General features: G+C 52.0%; 1 protein-coding gene across 1 annotated transcript in view; it reads right to left on the bottom strand.

Moving 5' to 3' along the window:
• Positions 1 to 339: 339 nt before the first annotated feature.
• LOC140418105 (sodium- and chloride-dependent neutral and basic amino acid transporter B(0+)-like) overlaps positions 340 to 22,503 on the bottom strand; it is a 271,390-nt gene continuing 249,226 nt past the window's right edge. Inside the window, exons 14-15 of the mRNA XM_072501524.1 lie at positions 8,805 to 8,975; positions 340 to 1,573 (exon numbers count right to left, since the gene is read on the bottom strand). Of these exons, the coding sequence (XP_072357625.1) occupies positions 1,436 to 1,573; positions 8,805 to 8,975 (309 nt within the window). The 3' untranslated portion in view covers positions 340 to 1,435. The remainder of the gene's footprint in view (positions 1,574 to 8,804; positions 8,976 to 22,503) is intronic.

Raw genomic sequence — 22,503 nt, 5'->3', positions numbered from 1 at the left:
CCACATGGTTCATATTTATTCATGTGCACCACTGGCCAATAACATCAAAATGGAAAGGTTTTGTTGAACTATTATTTACTGCATTATTATTCAATTATTAGTGAATTATTGTTAATAATTTATTACTAAATCACATAATCAACTTTGATAATCACTTTAACATTTATTACCAAATCATATACTCAATGTTTTACTGTCTAATCATTTTATTTGTATACTTGAAATTATTATTTGACTGTATTATTAACATATTGTATAATGTATTAATACTGAATCAATAGTATCACATTTGATTAATTTATTAATTGTTATTCTTTGAGAATTATAATAATTGTTGCTGAAATGCTTGTAATGCAATGCTTATCCATTCTATTGTTTAAAACTGCAATGACAATATGAATGAGTTATTCTTTGCGCGTTTACCTATCCTATTGCATGAATAATGTCTTTTATCTTATTGTGATAATATCTCACTTATTCTTTCGATTTATCAAAAGGGCCGACTGTAGAAGCCAGCTATTTTCTATTGGTAAAAGATAGCTATTTAGCATTAAGCCCCTAATCTATTTAAATACCATTTTAAAACTCACTCATAACCTCAGGTAATTTCAAAACACACATTCAGCATTTCAAAACATAGCTTCAACAGAACACGGAAACAGATAGATTAAAAGAGCATTCTTATTCAGCTAACAAATACATTTGCAAGATAAAGGGACCAAGGACAGGGCAGACTCCGTGACAACAGGGCAGGAACCTAAAGGCACTATTGTCCTCAGCAAGAATCCAGTTCAGGCAGCTTGCGATAAGGAGGCTGAATTGCATTCCATAAGCTCATACAAGAATACATTTTAGGTTAATGGTGCCTATTATTGAGTGACAACTAACCCTCAAATCAAACTCATTTGATGTTAATCCAAACCAATTAGAATTACATTGGGGTGTAGATAGATGGCTAAAGTCTGATATGATTTGGGATAACCGTGCTGGATTTTCGACCATCTCTCTCTCTCTTTCATGAATCATCTATACTTTGACTTCTATTCGCTATCTTCCTGTCTTTCATATTTCATTTTCAGATTTTGACTTTTAACATTATTGCGAGATGTTTGCCTAAGCAAGAAAATCATTTCTGTGATTGTTTGAAAGTTCAATTGCCTACAAATTGCCTTTCTGTGAGTCCTATGCTGGCTGGACATATTAGAGAATAAGACTTTTCAATGACTCTCAATTGTATTCAACAGAGGCAAATAAAATAGATTTTATTTGCACCTGAGAAGTTTTAACTTGAATTTTTACTGAGTTTTAGTGATCGCAAAGTGTTGCTAAGACCGGATGGTAGATCTAACAGGTTTGGAGGCCCTACAAGTTTGTGCACATCAGAATAACAATAGGATTTTGTTCCATTATTTACAAAAAACATCAACTAATGCTTTCACATCCCAGGAGGGGCCAGAAGTTGCAAACGGTTAGGAGCATCTGTACAATCAGGTTTCTTTCTGTATCTTTCCCCTTTGTGTTGTTCCAAGTATGGGCCCCAATCCGGAGCTGACGTACAAGCGGCAGAAATTTTCTGTTGGAAGAAAAATGAAATATTTAAAATTACTGTTAGATTTTTACTTGCTTTTAAATTCCAAATAGACACTTCCGGTGGTGGCCATGAGCTGAGCAGTCGTACAAAATGTGGCTCTCGTATGAAATCCTCAATTGTGACCTTTTAACTCCAGCAGACGGACACCAAACATATCCACAACCCCCCCCCAGCCTATTACCCACCAACCACATTGACAAGACATAGGAAAGAAAGAGCCAACCGCCCAGCAGGAAAGCCAGCAAGGATGAGGGGAGTGAAGCCTCAGCCTCCGAGGCAGCAGCCACGCGAGGCAGCATGAAACCGGGAAGGGCCGGCCCCACAGAGTTCTTGGCGCAAACCTAAGGGCTGATGGACAAACACATGGTTTCATCACCTCTGAGTGAGCTCCAAAGGCACAGGGAGGAGCTGAAGGAAGACTTTGTGGCAGCAGAACACAGAACATACAGTGCAGAAGGAGGCCATTCGGCCCATCGAGTCTGCACTGACCCACTTAAGCCCTCACTTCCACCCTATCCCCGTAACCCAATAACCCCTCCTAACTTTTTTGGACACTAAGGGCAATTTATCATGGCCAATGAACCTAACCTGCACGTATTTGGACTGCGGGAGGAAACCGGAGCACCCGGAGGAAACCCACGCAGGCACGAGGAAAACGTGCAGACTCCGCACAGACAGTGACCCAGCGGGGAATCGAACCTGGGACCCTGGCACTGTGAAGCCACAGTGCTATCCACTTGTGCTACTATGCTGCCCGTAATGGTGTTCGCTCATTATCACACATTGAGCAATGGGAAAAGACTCACAGCCAACAATTTGTCACCACTGAGGTGTCACAACTGTGACAGCCACGTCATCCAAACACATTGCAACACTCATGGACACTCTTCTCATTCACTCTCAGGACAGAGGAGTGAAGAACTGAGGCAGAAGGAACTAATCAGCAAGGAACAGGCATTTCTCAACACCTAACCATAATGGAGGAGACAATGCGGCCATCTTGAGGACAGCCTTTGCTGAGCCAATAAATGAGGGTGGGAATGACAACATTGATAGTGACGGTGTCCTCATACCTAATCCCCCTTCTCACATCCCACTTCGTCCTCATCTCACAGTCTCTTCTGATTTACAAGCTGCAGATGGTGTAAGCATGCATCTCCTGCTTCCCCACACCCCTCAACACAACCTTATCCTGTGGTTTCCCTCCTTTAAATAGCCAAAAGCTGCCTCCTGGCCAGGCCGTGATAGAACAGCATGAAGGGAATGAAGTCAGAGCCACCATGTTCTCAATTTCACACTCAGCCACCAGCTGTAATCCTGATGTTTGTGTGTAGATTAGAGGAGGCAACTCCACCTGGTGAGTCACTGGGCACAAGTGTACTGCACAGGCAGGGTGCAGGGATAACATAGAAACAGACTCACTGGGAAGTGAGGTCACACATGGGTTCTGCTCCATAGAATGAGCACTTAAATGGGACACTCGATAAAATAACCCTGATGACTATACACAAGGAAATACTTTGTGCATTGGGAAGCCCAGCAAAATCTCCGTGGTCAAAGTAAAGGAGTACAGAGGAGTCCAGCACCAGTTTAACACAGAACTTTGCACAGATTTGGAGCCCATTCTTTCCACATGGAACTGATGGCCAAATCTGTTTTCACACTTGTGGACACAACGCTGATGCAGAATCCCATTACAGCCCATACAGTTTCCCCCAAAATTAGATTGCAGTCATGTTCGGTTAGCCTGCTGTGACACCAGTTCAGATTGCTGCCGTCATGGCTACAGGGACCAGTGGTCAAAGTAGTTTCCAGGTCTCACAGCAGTCCGGTAATCTATCCTCCAGCAGAATACAAGGATTGCTGAGGGGCCTCCCTGTTTCAGTGGCAGTAGCTTCATGAAGCACAAGCCTCTCTCAGGATGAGAGTATTTGTGTTCCCATCTCTGCCACTTTGCCAGTGCTCCTGCTGTCACCTGTCACCAGACAATTCAGACTGCTGCTACACATGTCAATGTGGGTCTGTCCAAATATGGACCCTCAATGTCTAGAACTGCTTGTGGTCACCATCCAAGACCATCTGCAATCTTCCCTAGTGAATGTCAGCAGCCATGTTGCAGATACTGGGCGAACACTGTGTAGGAGACAAAGTCAGGTAAAGACACCCTCAAGCCAGGCACTGAGGGAATGTACAAAGGTGATTATTTCATTTCTGTTTGCATAATTTGATTAGCTATCGGAGAGAGATTTTCATGAAATTGTTTGATGGATGGCTTTAATTGTAATAAGGGGCAAAATTCTCCGGTATCGGCACGATGTCCACCGACCGGCGCCAAAAACGGCGCAAATCAGTCCGGCATCACGCCGCCCCAAAGGTGCGGAATCCTCCGCCCCTTGACCGGCCGAGTCCTAACCTTGAGGGGCTAGGCCCGCGCCGGACTGATTTTCGCCCCGCCAGCTGGCGGAAGTGCCCTGCCAGCTGGCGAGGAAATGACATTGCCGGGCGGTGCATGCGCGGGAGCGTTAGCGGCCGCTCACGGCATCACCACGCATGCGCTGTGGAGGGAGTCTCTTCCGCCTCTGCCATGGTGGAGACCGTGGCGAAGGCAGAAGGAAAAGAGTGCCCCCACGGCACAGGCCCGCCCGCGGATCGGTGGGCCCCGATCGTGGGCCAGGCCACCGTGGGGGCAACCCCCGGGGCCAGATTGCCCCGCGCCCCCCCCAGGACCCCGGAGCCCGCCCGCGCCGCTTTGTCCTGCCGGTAAGGGAGGTGGTTTAATCCACGCCGGTGGGACAGGCATTCTAGCAGCAGGACTTCGGCCCATCTGGGCCGGAGAATCGCGGGGGGGGAGCCCGCCAACCAGCGCGGTGCCATTCCCGCCCCCGCCGAATCTCCGGTGCCGGAGAATTCGGCAACCGGCGGGGGCGGGATTCACGCCAGCCCCCGGCGATTCTCCGACCCGGCGGGGGCTCGGAGAATCTCGCCCCATGTCACCAAGTGATACTGGGATACTGAGATTGAGGGGAGGGGGCAGTGGGGGGGGGGGGGGGCGGTCTCAGTAACAGTGGATCCATGGTGGTAAAGCAAAGTAAAGCAAAGCAAAAAAAATGCAGAGTGCTTTGAGGAAGGAACAAGGAGGGTAGACAAAGGAGAGCCAGTGGACGTGATTTATTTAGATTTACAGAAGGCCTTTGACAAGGTGTCACAAAGGAGATTGTTAAATAAGTTAAGAGCCCATGGTGTTAAGGGTAAGATCCTGGCATGGATAGAGGATTAGCTGACTGGTAGAAGGCAGAGTGGGGATAAAGGGGTCTTTTTCAGAATGGCAGCCGGTGACTAGTGGTGTGCCTCAGGGGTCAGTGCTGGGACAACAACATTTCACAGTATACATTAACGACCTAGAAGAAGGAACTGAAGGCACTGTTGCTACGTTTGCAGATGATACAAAGATATGTAGAGGGACAGGTAGTATTGAGAAAGCAGGGGGATGCAGAAGGACTTGGGCAGACTAGGAGAGTGGGCAAAGAAGTGGCAGATGGAATACAATGTGGAAAAATGTGAGATGATGCACTTTGGAGGGAGGAATGGAGGCACAGACTATTTTCTAAATGGGGAAATGCTTAGGAAATCAGAAGCACAAAGGGATTTGAGAGTCCTTGTTCAAGATTGTCTTAAGGTTAACGTGCAGGTTCAGTCGGCAGTTAGGATGGCAATGTTAGCATTCATGTCGAGAGGGCTAAAATACAAGAGCAGGGATGTACTTCTGAGACTATATAAAGCTCTGGTCAGACCTTATTTGGAATATTGTGAGCAGTTTTGGGACTGTATCGAAGGAAGGATGTGCTGGGCTTGGAAAGAGTCCAGAGGAGGTTCACAAGAATGATCCCTGGAATGAAGAGCTTGTCATATGAGGAACGGTTGAGGACTCTGCGTCTGAACTCGTTGGTGTTTAGAAGGATGAAGGGGATCTTATTGAAATTTACAGAATACCGCGCGGCCTGGATAGAGTGGACGTGGAGAGGACTTTTCCCCTTGTAGGAAAAACTAGAACCATAGGACACAATCTCAGACTAAAGGGATGATTCTTTAAAACAGAGATGAGGAGGAATTTCTTCAGCCAGAGGCTGGTGAATCTGTGGAACTCTTTGCCGCAGAAAGCTGCGGAGGCCAAATCACTGAGTGTCTTAAAAACAGACATACATAGGTTCTTCATAAATAAGGGGATCACGGGTTATGGGGAGAAGGTAGGAGAATGGGGATGAAGAAAATATCAGCCATGATTGAATGGCGGAGCAGATTCGATGGGCCGAGTGCCCTAATTCTGATCTTATCTCCTACTCCTCCTCAGGAAGCTTCTGCATTCTTGTTAGTAATGACTGTTCCCTCATGATAATGATATGGATGGTCCAGCAGATCACTTTGAGCTTGGACAATTGCTCCAATGTATATTTTTGAATTTCACCCAGAGAGTTCCAGGCATCAAAAGTGTTACTTAATAACATGTGGACACTTCCACGGTGTTTCTGGGGGTTCCACAGCTCACAGTATAAACACAACATCCTGGTATTGTTGCCCTCAGCAGTGTGCTGGGAGAGTGTTCATGATCCATATGTACGTGGGTTAACCTTTGTCTCCGAGGGTTGTCCTCTGTGCCCAAAGACAGTGTAAACAACTGACTGACTCAGAATGAAGGCATCATGGCTGCTGCCAGGGTAATGGGCATTCACCATGAGGATTCTGTGTGCCTGGTTACGTGATGGTAGCCTATGTGGTTTCTGTCCCTCTTCTCCTTGACATAGGTAGGCTTGTATTTGATGGTGCCGTGCGCCATCTCGACTCCTAGTGCCCTGGCAAAGCCAGATGTGCTCTAACCCTGCCTCTCTGCTGAGGAAGGGAACAAGGCATGACATGGCCTCCAACACCTTCCAGAGCATTGATGGATATGCACTGGGACATTTGGAAATGTTGACCACTTCTGCGGGGAAAGATCCAAACCCATAAAACTCTAATGTGACCTGTATGGACAGTGGCAGTGTCATCCTCACCCTAGTCTCAGATTCTGGGCTGGATTGTCGGAGGTGGCACAGCTCTGTAATATACTCGTTGTTGAACCAGTGTCACCTCAGATAATATTCTTGTGTCGTGTGGATGTAGAAATGGATTTGAAAAATTGGTATTGGGTCTTCTGTGTAGAACCCAACTTCTTCTCCTCCTCCCTCTTTGGATAGTTTCCCGTCTCTGTAACCTTCACTCCATTTGCTGGTCATGTTTCAGACCCAGAAACACCACAGCCAGAACCCCAAACCTCTTGCAGAATTGCGTCACTAAATTGTGTTGCTTCCCTGAAAATATCCAGCACACTCACTAAGACACCTCCAACCATGATCCTCAGGATGTCCAGCACCTTCACCTGAACAGAAGTGAGTCAAAAGCATCTCAGTGCAAGTTGGTACCTAAATAATACTAATGGAGGTGCCTTGTTCAGTGATGACTAATTATTGCAGTATAATATTGTGGCATGTAAAGGATTAACATGGGACTGAGTACAGTACTGGCCACACAGTGCTGTCAGAGAACACATGACCCACAGCTATGTGTCAATTTAGTGTTGGACAGAAACAAGCATGGAGACAGTTCCAAGTCTCGACTTTTACTGTACCTATGTATCTTGTTTCGAATCATTAATAAATACTACTGAATTATCTGAGACTGTGAATATCTTAAAAAGACCTACAAATTAAACTCAACATCTAGCACTGGGGTTCAGTTCACATGAGCCGAGAAAGTTAGTGAAATGAGGGTTGAATCATTCAGACTGACTGCTTAACATCATAAGAGGTCCTCTTTTAATACTGTGGCACACACATGGCACACACTTCACAGCAAGGGGTACCCTGCATCCACATTGGAAATAACCAACACACAACAGCATAATTTTAGGCCTTTGAGGTTTCTGTAACACTTGGGTGGAATTCTCCCCAAATCTTCTAACTTTGGTCTCCGGTGGGAAACGAGGTGCAATTTCCGCCTGGTGGATCAGTGCAATTCTGATCGCAATGCACCGGCGCTTAGAATTTTTTTTTTGAACGCGGAGTGATTCAAGCCTCAGAGGTCAGGTTGGCATTTTTAAAGGATGTCCAAAGCTCAGAATAACCCATCGGACACCTGCCCCCCCCTTCTCACTGGCATGATTCCCACCTTAATAGCTGGTAAGTGCCCTCCAATCGCTGGCAAGGCCTCCCCCCAAATTGAGCAACACCCCACTATGGGTGTGCCAAAGGCTTCCCTGCTTCAAGGCCCCCATTCAGGCCCCTCCCTCCTTCAGATCCCCATTCCCCCTTCAGGCCCAACCCCTTGGCACTGCTAGGTTGACACTGCCAGAGTGCCAAGAGAAGTGCCACCGGATGTCAGGGAGAAGCACTCAGACAAAGCACCTGACCTTTCTAGGAAGGACATCAGAACAGAGGAAACACCAGCTGAAAAAAAGCGGTCAGATGGAACACTTGCTCTTTCTCGGAAGCAATTTAGAGCAAATAAACAGCCTCTTCAAAATTTGTGGTTAGAAACAACACCTGCACAAAAGAAGAAGCACTTCAGAGTTAATGCACCATGAAGAGCGATAAAATAAATTATGCTTTCCCCCCTTTACAATAGCCTGCACCTATCAATTTGCAATTTGGCAGCTTGCAAAACGAAATTGACCTTGAAATTGAATGTAAGCAATGTAGTTCAAAGCTTTTAGGCTTCTCAGCAAGCCCAGTGGCTTTAAATAGTTAAAAGGTAATGACATTGTTATGTGGGGTGTTCTTTCAAAGGGCAGCTGCAGACTCGATGGGCCATATGGCCTCCTTCTGCACTGTAAATTCTATGATTCTACCTCCTAGGATTTCTGATTGACATTATTTTAATAACATTATTAAATTCAGATTCAATTAACAGCAGCATGAAAGGTTTATTCAAAAATCAGCATGAAGTCCAATATGTAATGTTTCCAATATTCTGAGAACTGGAAGATATTGACCGGAATTCTCTGACCGGGCCCCCGGTTGGGATTTGTCGGTCTCGCTGCAGTGAATGGAGTTTTGACTGAGTGCCAACTTCTCTGTTCTCACTGGCAGCAGTGGCGAGCGAGCGAGGTTGGAGAATCTCGACCATAGTGAAAATTGTGAGATCTTCAGGTATTCTGCTCCATATCTTTAAAAAATTTCCGTACCTGACACAAGGTGGAGCCCTCAGCTTGGACAACTCTCGCCATGGCGACAATGGGGATCCACATAATACAGAAAATGATCATGCACCAGCCAAGTGCTATTGCCCAGCCTGGGTACTCAACAGATCCATATGTTGGTGGAGTGAATGCTGTTATTGACCATGCCCAAATTGCCTGTTTAAAATGATTTCACAAAAGAAGACAAGAAACAGAATGAGATCGATTTTCTCCAACTTGATTATTTCCCGTTTCAGTCACTAAAAGGTTACAATTACATAGAATGACCGACACAAAAACTGACCATTCAATCCAACAACTCTTTGCTGATCTTTAAGCTCCAATTGCTCTTAATCTACCCTCTCAGCAATCGGAAATCGGAAGTCTTAGTTCATTTTGACCCTAATTTTAAAATACAACTTGCAGCCATCTCTCATATAATGCCAAATGGAGATGAAAGACCAGTAGCTTTCGCTTCGAGAACATTGACACGCGCTGAACAGAATTATGCTCATTTGGAAAAGGAAACATTGAGTATAGATTTTGAAATCAAACAATTTCATTGTCGTGATATGCATCACTGTATATACACAAGGGGTGAATGTAAATACACTACAACTAAGTAACCACTAGAGGGAGCACCAGAGGTGTCATGACATGCAGACACGCAACCAATGGGTCATTAGACCAGAACACAACCAATGGGTAATCAGGACACCCAGAGGTGGTATTACCACAAGAGGGCACTACATGACCCATATAAAAAGGACAGGGCACAAAGGCTCTGCCTCTTCCACTGGCAGAAACCAAGAGAGCAAGACAGGGTTGATTATCAGCAACATCACACCCTAGCACAGGGTCAAGAGCAAGCTTGTATAGTTAGCAGAATAGACTGAGTTACTGGAGGCAGATTAGTGGCATGTCAAACTCATTTAAGTGCATTGTTAATCGTTCAATAAATACGTTAAACTTATCTCCGAGTCTGGAGCATCTTTCAGCAGAGCCTACATCAAGTGGCAGCTTATGTTACTAGCAATTTCAGTTCTTCTAATTTTCTTATCAAGCTTCTCCTTAAACATATTGTGGGAAACCATTGTAGTATATAATATGTGTATTGTGGTAAACGGCTACTGTATTACATGTAATGTGGTAAACCACTGCCCAATGGCTCCGCCTCCCCTCGGTATAAAGGTGGCTGGTCTCCGTTCTCCTTCTCATCAGGGACGCCCCCTCGTATACGGAGGCGATAATGCTGCTGAAGGGACAATATGTAAAGTCTGTAAACGAGGTGTATGTTAGGCACCTTCTTGCCACGAGGCGACAACGCCCTGGGGAATCACTCGCCGAATTCCTGCGTGCCTTGCGGATACTCGGCCGGAACTGTGCTTGCCAGGCGGTATCGGCTACCCAACACGGAGCTGTTGATCAGAGATGCCTATGTCGCAGGCATGAAATCGAACAACATCGGCCAGCGCTTGCTAGAAGGGGGTACGCTCGCCCTCCCAGGGACAGTGCAGATCTCAAATTCGCTGGAGATGGCCTTCCAGAACATGGAGGCCTACACCTCCGACCACGCGGCACCCTCGTGAACCTCGTGGGTGCCGCCATCAACCGACTCGGGTGCGGCACAAGCCTGTGCCGCGCAGCAGCCCACCAACGCCGGAAGCCCGAAGTGCTACTTTTGCGGCCAGGGTAAGCATCCCAGACAACGCTGCCCTGCACGGAACGCGACTTGCAACAGGTGTGGGAGGAAGGGCCACTATGCGAAAGCCTGCCAGGCCCGATCTCTCCCTAAAAGCCCTAGGCCCAGCAGCGCTGCCTGCTACCTGTCGGGGCCGCCCCCAGCTGCCGCGCCACCCGACATGTGCGACCCGTGGATGCCACCATCTTCGTCGCCATCTTCGATTTCGCCCGCCATGCGCAACCCATGGGGGCCGCCATCTTTGACGCCATCATGTACTCCACCCACCACGCGCGACCCATGGGGACCCCATCTCCGATGCCACCTGCCACGCACGACCCATGGGGTCCGCCATCTTGGGGCCACTCCGCAGCCTCCCGGGAGCCCTGCTCACCCGGTAGTACGCTGGCCGCCGCCACCTCCGACCAGCCTACCCATCACCTTCCGAAGCTCGCCTCCATCACGCCCGGCCTCATCACCTCACAAAACCTACGATGACCGTCCGGATCAATTGGCACGAGACGGCCTGGCTTTTAGACTCCCGGAGCACAGACAGCTTCATACACCCAGATACGGTAAGGCGCTGCTCCTTCCCAATTTTACCCTCGACCCAAAAAATCTCCCTGGCTTCCGGATCACATTCAGTAGAAATCCGGGGGTACTGTGTCACGACCCTTACTGTACAAGGCATAGAGTACACTAACTTTAATCTCTACGTCCTGCCCCATCTCTGCGCTGCCCTATTACTGGGGCTCGACTTCCAGTGCCAGCTCCAAAGCCTCACTTTTAAGTTCGGTGGACCCCTGCCCCCCCCTCACCATCTGTAGCCTCACGACCCTGAAGGTCGCCCCACTCTCGCTTTTCGCTAACCTCACCCCGGACTGTAAGCCCGTCGCTACTAGGAGCAGATGATATAGTGGCCGGGACAGGGCCTTTATCAGGTCGGAGGTCCAGCGACTCCTACGAGAGGGGGTCATTGAGGCTAGTACCAGCCCCTGGAGAGCTCAAGTGGTGGTCGACAAGACTGGGGAGAAGCACCGGATGGTCATCGACTACAGTCAGACCATCAACCGGTGCATGCAGCTCGATGAGTACCCCCTCCCCTGCATATCTGACATGGTCAACCAGATTGTGCAGTATCGACTCTTCTCCACAGTTGACTTGAAGTCCGCGTACCACCAGCTCCCGGAGGTCCACCAATACACTGCCTTCGGGGCAGATGGCCGCCTCTACCACTTCCTCAGGGTTCCCTTCGGTGTCACCAATGGGGTCTCGGTCTTCCAATGAGAAATGGACCGAATTACTTCCGGTTGCGGCTATGCGGAGCTAAGTCGCACATTTGGCGGCTCCCGCAAAAACGGACTTTTGGGCTCTTTTCAGGGCCCCCAACGGCACTTTTTCGACGTTTCCCGGTGTGGGAAGGAGTCTACAACAACTCCCTGTCAGTATATGGCTTCAACTAGGGGCGAGGCGACAAAAATGGTGGTGGTGGACCCGAAAAAGGTGCGAGGGAAGAAGCTCAAAATGGCGGCGGGAGGATGCAGTGGGCGGAAGAGCAGCAGGAGGGTATCCAGCGCTGCTTCAGAGAGATTAAAACAGACCTGCTAGAGCCGATGAAGGCGTCTATTGTTAAGCTGCTGGAGACACAGACGGCCCAGGGAGTGGCGATCCGCGAGGCTCGACAAAAGAGCTCTGACAATGAGGACGAGATCTTAGGCCTGGCGGTAAAGGTGGAGGCGCACAAGGCGCTCCACAAGAAATGGCAGGAGCGGTTCGAGGAGATAGCGATTCGGTCGAGGCGGAAGAATCTGCGGAGGGTTTGGAGAGGCCGGACGCGGGGGCCTATGTGGTCACCATGTTGAACTCGCTGATGGGAGCGGGGTCCTTCCAGGGGCCCCTGGAGCTGGAAGGGGCCTATAGAGTGCTGGCGAGGAGGCCCAAGGCTAACGAGCCTCCGCGGGCGGTGCTGGTGAGGTTCCATCGGTTCATCAATCGGGAGTGTGTGCTCAGGTGGGCCAAGAAGGAGAGGAGCAGCAGGTGGGAGAACGTGGAGGTTCGGATATAACAGGACTGGAGTGCGGAGGTGGCGAAGAGGAGGGCCGGGTACAATCGAGCGAAGGCGGTGCTGCACAGGAAGGGGGTGAATTTTGGCATGGTGCAGCCGGCGCGACTGTGGGTTACCTACAAGGACCGGCACCATTATTTTGAGTCTCCGGTGGAGCTGTGGGCCTTTATTCAGGCCGAGAAGTTGGACACAGACTGAGGGTCGGGATGGGCGATTGGGGACTGCGGTTGATACGCTGTGTTTATTTTCGTTTCGAGGGGGGGGGGCCTTTGTATTGCTCCGGGTTTCTTTTTCTTTGTGTTTTTTCTCTTTTGGGTCGGTGAGGGTGGCTGGGGCGGGTTGGGCACTGTTTTGGTTGGGTTGGTCGGGGGGTGGCTGTTGGAGGTGAGATGGGGCCCCACGCGGGAGGGGGAGGCCTGAGTCAGGGGTGAGGGGACCGGGTCTGTAAAAGGAGCTGCGTCAGAGGTGGTGGGGCCTGGTCGGTGGAAAGCGCGGGCTTTTTCCCACGCTGAAGACTGGAGGGGGTGGGGCCGGGGCGGGGAAGCGAGGGTTGTTTCCCGTGCTTAGAACAGAAGGGGGAGGGGGAGAGCCTATGGATGGGGATGGGAGAGGAGGGTGTGCCACACAATGGGAGGAGTCGAAGGAGAGGAGGGCGTGGCCGGGGTCAGCAGGAGTCAGCTGACTTGCGGAAGTGCAATGGGGGGAGTAAATCAGCTAGGTTGGGTCCTAGCCGAGGGGGGGGAATCGAGTTGCTGCTGCTATGGTCAAGGAGGAGCTGGAGCGAGTGGGGGGGGGGGGGGGGTCGTGACGGGGGTATGCCGCTGTGGAGAACGGGCCGGGTGTGGGCCGAGGAGGGGTAAAGGCCAGTCGGCAGGGGAGGGGGGCGGGTAGCCCCCAGTTCCGGCTGATAACCTGGAATGTAAGGGGACTGAATGGGCCGGTTAAGCGGGCCCACGTGTTCGCGCACCTGAAGGGGCTCAATGCGGATGTGGTTATGCTTCAGGAGACACACCTGAAGGTGGCAGACCAGGTAAGACTGAGGAAAGGGTGGGTACGTCAGGTGTTTCACTCGGGGCTGGATGCCAAAGATCGAGGGGTGGCGATCTTGGTGGGAAAGAAGGTGTCGTTTGAGGCGTCGAGCATTGTGGCAGATAATGGTGGCAGGTACATAATGGTAAGTGGTAAGTTGCAGGAAGAGAGGGTGGTACTGGTCAATGTGTATGCTCCGAACTGGGACGATGTGGGTTTCATGCGGCGGATGTTGGGTCGGATCCCAGACTTGGAAGTGGGGGCCTGATTAATGGGGGGAGACTTTAACAAGGTGCTGGATCCGGCACTGGATTGCTCCAGGTCTAGGACAGGTCGGAAGCCGGCGGCGGCTAGAGTGCTGAGGGGGTTTATGAACCAGATAGGAGGGGTAGACCCTTGGAGATTTGCAAGGCCAGGGGCTAGGGAATTTTCATTCTTCTCACATGTCCATAAGGCTTATTACCAAATCGACTTTTTCATCTTGAGTAGGGCGTTGATAGCGAGAGTAGAGGATACTGAGTATTCGGAAATAGCCATTTCGGACCACGCCCCGCATTGGGTGGACTTGGAGATGGGGGAGGAGAGGGACCAGCGCCCGCTGTGGCGCTTGGAGGTGGGGCTGTTGGCGGACGAGGATGTGAGTGAGCGGGTCCGAGGAAGTATAGAGAGGTACATGGAGACCAAAGACAACGGGGAGGTCCGAGTGGGGATGATATGGGAGGCACTGAAGGCGGTGGTGAGGGGAGAGCTGATCTCCATTAGTGCCCACAAGGAGCGGAGGGAGCGGGGGGGGGGAGAGGGAGAGGCTGGTGGGGGAGATGGTGAGGGTAGTCAGGAGGTTTGCGGAGGAGCCCGAGGAAGGATTGTTGAGGAAGAGGCGTAGCCTCCAGGCCGAATTTGGCCTGGTGACCACCAGGAAGGCGGAGGTGCAGTGGAGCATGGCCCAGGGGGCGATTTACGACTATGGAGAAAAGGCAAGCCGGATGCTGGCGCATCAGCTTCGGAAGCGGGACACAGCTAGGGAGATCGGGGAGTTAAGGACAGGGGAGGGAGTGTGGTGCGGAGTGGAGCTGGCATCAATGGGGTCTTCCGGGACTTCTATGAGGAATTGTACCGATTCAAGCCCCCACGGGAGGAGGGAGGGATGGGCCGCTTCCTGGACCAGTTGAGGTATCCAAAGATGGAAGGGGGACTGGTGGTGGGATTGGGGGCCCCGATTGGGCTGGAGGAGCTGATCAAAGGGATAGGAAGCATGCAGGCGGGGAAGGCACCGGGGCCGGACAGTTTCCCGGTCGAATTCTATAAAAAATATATGGGCCAGTTGGGCCCGCTGTTAGTTAGGACCTTCAATGAGGCAAGGGAGGGGGGGCCTTGCCCCCGACGATGTCCCGGGCACTGATCTCCTTGATCCTGAAGCGGGACAAGGATCCCCTGCAGTGTGGGTCTTACAGGCCGATTTCCTTGCTAAATGTAGATGCCGAGGTGTTGGCGAAGGTCTTAGCCACGAGGATTGAGGATTGTGTGCCGCAGATCCTTTCCTCCATAGTCGTAAACAGGAGGAGGTCCGAGTATGTTCGGTTGCACCGAGGGACGAGGCAGGGGTGTCCCTTATCCCCCCTGCTCTTCGCACTGGCGATTGAACCCCTGGCTATGGCACTGAGGGAGTCAAGGAACTGGAGGGGGTTGGTGCGGGGTGGGGAGGAGCATAGGGTGTCACCTTATGCGGACGACCTCCTGCTGTATGTGGCGGACCCGGTGGGAGAAATGCCGGAGGTAATGAGGATTCTTAGGGAATTCGGGGACTTTTCGGGGTCCAAGCTCAACATGGGGAAGAGCGAGCTGTTCGTAGTTCATCCAGGGGACCAGGAGAGGCGGATTGGCGATCTCCCACTCAAAAAGGCGGAGAGGAGCTTCAGGTATCTGGGAGTCCAGGTGGCCAGGAACTGGGGGGCCCTGCATAGGCTTAATTTTACAAGGCTGGTGGAGCAAATGGAGGAGGAGTTCAAGAGGTGGAACTTGTTGCCGCTGTCCTTGGCGGGTAGGGTGCAGTCAATCAAAATGACGGTGCTCCCAAGGTTTTTGTTCCTGTTCCAGTGCCTCCCCGAAGGCTTTTTTCAGGCGGGGTAACAGGAGTATAATGGGGTTTGTGTGGGCGCGAGGGACTCCGAGGGTGAGATGGGTGTTACTGGAGTGGAGTAGAGATAGGGGGGGACTGGCGCTGCCCAACCTCTGTGGATACTACTGGGCTGCCAATGCGACGATGGTGGGCAAGTGGGTGATGGAGGGGGAGGGGCTGCATGGAAGAGGCTGGAGATGGCGTCTTGTGTGGGTACGAGTCTGGGGGCGCTGGCAACGGCGCCGCTGCCACTCCCTCCAAGGAGGTATACCACGAGCTGCCCTCAAACTTTGGGGGCAGTGGAGGCTGCACAGGGGGGAAGTGGGGGCCTCGGCAGGAACCCCATTAGGGGGAACCACCGGTTCGTCCCAGGAAGAACAGGTGGAGGGTTTGCGGGGTGGCACAGGGCAGGGATACGAAAGTTGGGGGACCTGTTTGTGGACGGGAAGTTTGCGAGCCTAGGTGAGCTGGAGGAGAAGTACGGGCTCCCCCCCGGGAACACCTTCAGGTACTTACAGGTAAGGGCATTCGCCAGACGGCAGGTGGTGGAATTCCTGCGGCTACGGCCACACACAGTACAGGACAGGGTGCTCTAGGGGGTGTGGGTGGGAGTGGGGAAGATCTCGGAAACTTACCAGGTGATGCAGGAGGAGGAGGAGGCCTCGGTGGTGGAGGTAAAAGGTAAGTGGGAGGAGGAGTTGGGAGAGGAAATTGACCAGTACGGGCTGCGGGCCACGTTCCCGTACTTAGATAATGTCACCATCTGCGCCCATGACCAGCAGGACCATGACGAAAACCTCCGGCACTTCCTCCACACTGCTAAACTGCTGAACCTCAGCTACAATAAGGAGAAATGCGTTTTCCGCACAACCCGCCTAGCCATCCTTGGCTACGTTGTGGAAAACAAAGTCCTAGGGCCCGACCCTGATCGTATGCGCCCCCCCTCCTGGAACCCCCCCCCCCCCCTCCCCCACTGCCCCAAGGCCCTGAAGAGATGTGTGGGGTTCTTCACTTACTATGCCCAGTGGATCCCCAATTATGCGGACAAGGCCCATCCACTTCTTAAATCCACAATTTTTCCCCTGACGGCTGAGGCCTGCCTGGCCTTCAACCGCATCTAGGCAGATATTGCCAAAGCCGCGGTGCATGCTGTGGACGAGCCCATTCTGTTCCAGGTGGTGAGCAATGCGGGGACTTTGCTCTGCGACATTGGACACCTGGCGGGCAGGCGATTCACTCTCCTCACTGACCAACGGTCGGTTGCCTTCATGTTTAACAATACACAGCGGGGCAAAATCAAGAACGAAAAGGGTCTGAGGTGGAGGATCGAGCTCTCCACCTACAATTACGATATCTTGTATCGACCTGGGAAGCTCAATGAGCCCCCAGATGCCCTATCCCACGGTACATGTGCCAGCGCACAAGTAGACCGACCAGGCCCTCCACAATGACCTCTGTCACCCGGGAGTTACCCATTTTTTTCACTTTATCAAGGCTCGCAACCTGCCTTACTCCATGACCAGGGACTGCCAGGTCTGCGCGGAGTGCAAACCACACTTCTATCGGCCAGACAGAGCGCACCTGGTAAAGGCCTCTCGCCCCTCTGAGCGCCTCAGCATCGACTTCAAAAGGCCCCCTCCACTGACCGTAACGTGCACTTCCTCAACATTGTTGACGAATACTCAAGATTCCCCTTTGCTATCCATGCCCTGACATGACATATCACCGTCATCAAGGCCCTGCACAGTCTTTTCACCTTGTTCAGGTTCCCCACCTACATCCATAGCGATCGGGGCTCCTCCTTCATGAGCGACGAGTTGCGTCAGTTCCTGCTTCGCAAGGGAATTGCCTCCAGCAGGACGACCAGCTACAACCCCCGGGGCAACGGACAGGTGGAGAGGGAGAACGCGGTGGTCTGCAAGGCCGTCCTCCTGGCCCTATGGTTTAGACGTTTCCCAGTCTCCCGCAGGAAGGAGGTCCTCTCCGATGCGCTCCACTCTATCTGGTCGCTCCTGCGCACTGCCACCAATGAGACCCCTCAGGAACGTATGTTTGCCTTCCCCAGGAGGTCCACCTTCGGGGTATCGCTCCTGTCCTGGCTGACAGTCCCAGGGCCCGTCCTCCTCCGGAAGCATGCGAGGAGTCATTAATCAGATCCCCTCGTCAAGAAGGTCCTGCTTCTCCATGCCAATCCACAATATGTCTATGTGGCACATCATCACGGGCGACAGAACTCAGTCTCCCTCCGGGATTTGGCACCTGCAGGTTCCCCAGCGACCATCACCACCACCCCCAACCCTACACCGTGTCCCAGCACCACTACCCAGCTACCTCAAGAACTGGCACCCGCAAGCCCACCAGCAACCATCACCACCACCCCCGCCCATACACCGCCGCTCCCTCCACCGACTCAACTACTGGGTGAAGAGGAGTACAACACATTCCCGGACGCGCAGGTCTCGACACCGGTGCCCACACCACAGTCGGAACTGAGGTGATCACGGCGGAAGGTCAAGGCCCGCCGACAGACTTGATCTTTAAGTCCACTTCACCCCCGCTGGATTCTTTTTGTAACAGGGGGTGAATGTGGTAAACCACTGTAGTATATAATATGTGTATTGTGGTAAACGGCTACTGTATTACATGTAATATGGTAAACCACTGCCCGATGGGTCCGCCTCCCCTCGGTATAAAGGTGGCTGGTCTCCACCTCTGACCCAGTTCGGGATCAGAGGCCAGGGGGCTTTCTGTTTAGTCTATTAAAGCCTCAGTTACGTTCACTACTCGTTTTGTGTTCATTGATGGTACATCACATACATTTCTAGTTTCTTTGCCTCAACTTCCCTCTGTAGCAGTTCCATGCTCTACTCATGCTCTGAGTGAAAAGGTTTTGCCTGAATTAATACTGAATTGATCGCAAAGCCCACACTCCATGACAGAATAAAAAAAGGACATACTGACTCTTCCAGAAATGCAATTGCAGAACAGAGGCAAAGAACTAAAAAGTTATAAGCAAATGTGTCCTCAGCTAAACTTGTCCCCTATGTATTCATTAGGTCCCAGTGACACTGGGATCGTAGCATAAGAACAGACTGTATTTCCTTAAAAGAATAGCCTCCTCTGGGGAATCACAGCGCCATGTGGGAAACCTGGGGACTGGTGATGGTTACTCCAGAATTTGGGAATACGATATGTTGGTCTCTTAGGTTGGAGCGGGTTCTCAAGGTATTCGGAGCCTGGGAATCAGGATACTCTACTGTCTGGCCCCATTAAGGGCGTTCAGCTGATGGGGGAACCAGGGTGGGGAGTTCACCCTCGCAAGCACGGCCTTTTGCCTCAGATTGATTCGGGACGTTGACTGGTAGCCACAAAGCTGCAAGATAATGGGCGGCATTCTCTGTTTCTGAAACCAAGTGTTGACGTCAATGCAGAATTCGTGGACTTTCACGACAGCAAAACTGGCGCCTCACCTGGACCGATTTTGCAACTGTTACGGGGCTAGCACCGGAGCCACGTGGAACAGTTTTGATTCTAATGAGAAACGGTGGCGGATTTGCCGGTTCCGCGATTGACACTCAGAAGGCTGACAAGTTGCAGCCGCATATTCACACTACACTCCCCACACACACCATGCCAACCAACAAAATGGCAACGAGGAGAGCAGCCTCGAAGTTTCCTGATGCTGAGCTGGAGACCCTTTTGGATCCAGTGGAGGAGAGAACAAAGAACAATGAACAAAGAAATGTATAGCACAGGAACAGGCCCTTCGGCCCTCCAAGCCTGTGCCGACCATGCTGTCCGTCTAACCTAAATTCTTCTACACTTCCTGGGTCCGTATCCCTCTTTCCCATCCTATTCATGTATTTGTCAAGATGCCCCTTAAATGTCACTATTGTCCCTGCTTCCACCACCTCCTCCGGCAGCGAGTTCCAGGCACCCACTACCCTCTGTGTAAAAAACCTGCCTCGTACATCTCCTCTAAACCTTGCCCCTCGCACCTTAAACCCATGCCCCCCCAGTAATTGACCCCTCTACCCTGGGAAAAAGCCTCTGACTATCCACTCTGTCTATGCCCCTCATAATTTTGTAGACCTCTATCAGGTCTCCCCTCACCCTCCGTCGTTCCAGTGAGACCAAACCGAGTTTATTCAACCGCTCCTCATAGCTAATGCCGTCCATACCAGGCAACATCCTGGTAAATCCCTTTCGCACCCTCTCTAAAGCCTCCACATCCTTCTGGTAGTGTGGCGACCAGAATTGAATACGAGACTCCAAGTGTTCTAACTAAGGTTCTATACAGCTGCAACATGACTTGCCAATTCTTATACTCAATGCCCCGACCAATGAAGGCAAGCATGCCGTATGCCTTCTTGACTACCTTCACTACCTGTGTTGCTCCTTTCAGTGACCTGTGGACATGTGCACCTAGATCTCTCTGACTGTCAACACTCTTGAGGGTTCTACCATTCACTGTCTATGAGAGGTGGATGACCCTGTACTCCGGCACGGGAAGGAGGCTGCCAGCTGCCGCCGTTCGTCATGCCTGGGCGCAGGTGGCAGAGGCCGTCAGCACCGTGGCCAACACTGTCCGGACCGGCCAGCAGTGCCGTAAAAAACGGCACAACCTCATCAGGTTGGCCGGTGTGAGTAGGCAGCACTGTGCCACTGGCAGTAACACGCATCCCACACGCCCATAACCCAACCCCCCCATCCACCCGGAGGGCAGCCATACAGAAACCCTGCACTATATGCCAGCACCCATACAGGCCGCCATGGCTGGGTGCCCTGGGTTGCATGCATCAGGCTGTCTAATGCTGTTGTTTTCTGTTTGCCCCACCGACTCCAGGAGAAGGCCCCGCACAACCACCGGGAGTGGGAGGAGACACCAGGGACACCGCCCCGGACCTGCGGCCCCTCACCATGACAGAGCAGAGGGCCATGGACGTGGTCGGTGGATCGGAGAAAGAAAGGTCCATGAGAGGAAGCTCGGCCGCGGACGAGGAAGTGAGACCCCCTACTTAGTTGTGGTTGCCCCCTCCCCCGCAACACCACCCTCACCCCCACTCTCACGCCGCTATCATTGTCACTCTCACATCACCATCACTCCCACCCCGCCCCCCCACCCCACCACCCCCGGCCTGCGGTCTAATCATCCTTCTTGCCTTGTGGCTTACAGGGTCCCTCTGGCGTCCCCCTCCGCCAGCCAGTTCTACGGGCGGAGCCCCCCCCATGACTCAAGCAGTGACGGGGATAGCAGCCTGGACACCACCCCTCCGCCCAAGACCCAGGAGACCCCGGAGCTCAAGTTGGAAGATGACACGGATTTCCCATCACAGCTATCTCCAACACCCTCCACCAATCAAAAGACACTCATCACGGTTGGTCACTTTAGTGAGGAGGCTCCTGTGACAATGTCTGGTGCGCACCACTCAGCTGATCCGGTAGAGCAGGCGGCGGTAGGTACGTCCGAGGAGGCGGACAGTCGGAGGGCAGACGGACCCGAGGAACTACCTGCCAGCCAGGTCTCGGGCTTCTGGAACAGACAGTCCCATCTATAGTGGAGATGCTGTCGCAGAGCCAGGGATTACAAGACGGGGTGTCAGTGAGCATCCAGTACCTGTAGGTGCAGGTGGAGGAGTCCAACCGCGTGCAACAGGAGGAGGTGGTGCCGACAATGCGTGCCACCCAGGCCAACTCTTCTGGGTGGCGTCCGCGGTGGAGACATTGGTTATGGCTGTGGATCAGCATGTCGAAGGGCTGGGGCATTCTGTGCAAGCGCTGGCAGAGGCCCAGGACAGGGTTGCCGATTCACACGCGACCACGTGCCAGAGCCACTTGGACATTGCGATGCCTCTTCTGACCGAGTCCCGGTCTCAGCATGCCATGGCTGGGAACTTTGGCAGCATTGCCCAGGGGCTGGCTGACGTGGCGCAGAAGCAGAGGGAGGTGACCCAGTCATTGGTTGATGTGACATAAACTCAAAAGAATGTGGCACAGTCGCAGAGTGATGTGGCGCAATCCCAGACGGAGACGGTCCATTCCATGTGCTCCATGGCCGCGAGCGTGCGGACCCTGGTCGAGACTAGAGAGGGCCTCCAGGACTGGCAGTGCCAGGTGGCGTGGGAGCCTTTGGGGATAGCTCCGTTCGCATCCACGGCACCATCGGGCATCAAGAGAGAGGAGGAGGTGATAGTGCCGTGCCGGTGACTCCCGCAGGGGGAGTCACCGGAATACCACAGCACCTCGGACTGTCCCCTTCCTGTCCCCGGTGCATCCGGAGGGGAGAGGGCAGAATGGGGCAGCACCACGACACCCAGGACACCCTGAGTAGTGTCATGTTATGAAAACATGCAGCTAATGAACACATAGAATAGGACAAGACCAATGAACAGTCAGGACACCAGGGGTGGTATCTCACTATAAAAGGAATGAGGCACTCACACCCTGCCTCTGTCCACAGACCAACATCTACAGAGTGAGACAGGGTGTATCCTCAGCATCACACCCCAGCACGTGGCCTAGAGCAAGGCTGGTTCCGTCAGACTGAGTTACTATATTTAGATTAGCAGAGAGTCAAACTCATTGAGAACTGTGCTAATAGTTCAATAAAACACATTGAACTCACTTCAAAGTCTGGAGCATCTTTTACTCAAAACTGCATCAAGTGGCAGCTTGTGTTATTCCAAATTACATAACACAACAAGTAGCAGCCAGGCCCATCAGTCCCAATCACTCCAGAAGATGCCTGCCAATGGGGACCCAGATCGCAGGGCGAGAATCACAGCAGGCCACCTCCACTCCTGCTGTACCGTCT

This window comes from Scyliorhinus torazame, chromosome 5 (assembly GCF_047496885.1).
Source record: "Scyliorhinus torazame isolate Kashiwa2021f chromosome 5, sScyTor2.1, whole genome shotgun sequence".
Classification (NCBI taxonomy): domain Eukaryota; kingdom Metazoa; phylum Chordata; class Chondrichthyes; order Carcharhiniformes; family Scyliorhinidae; genus Scyliorhinus; species Scyliorhinus torazame.
The sequence above is the reverse complement of the archived record's forward strand: the minus strand, read 5'-3'. Positions and strand labels throughout refer to the sequence as shown.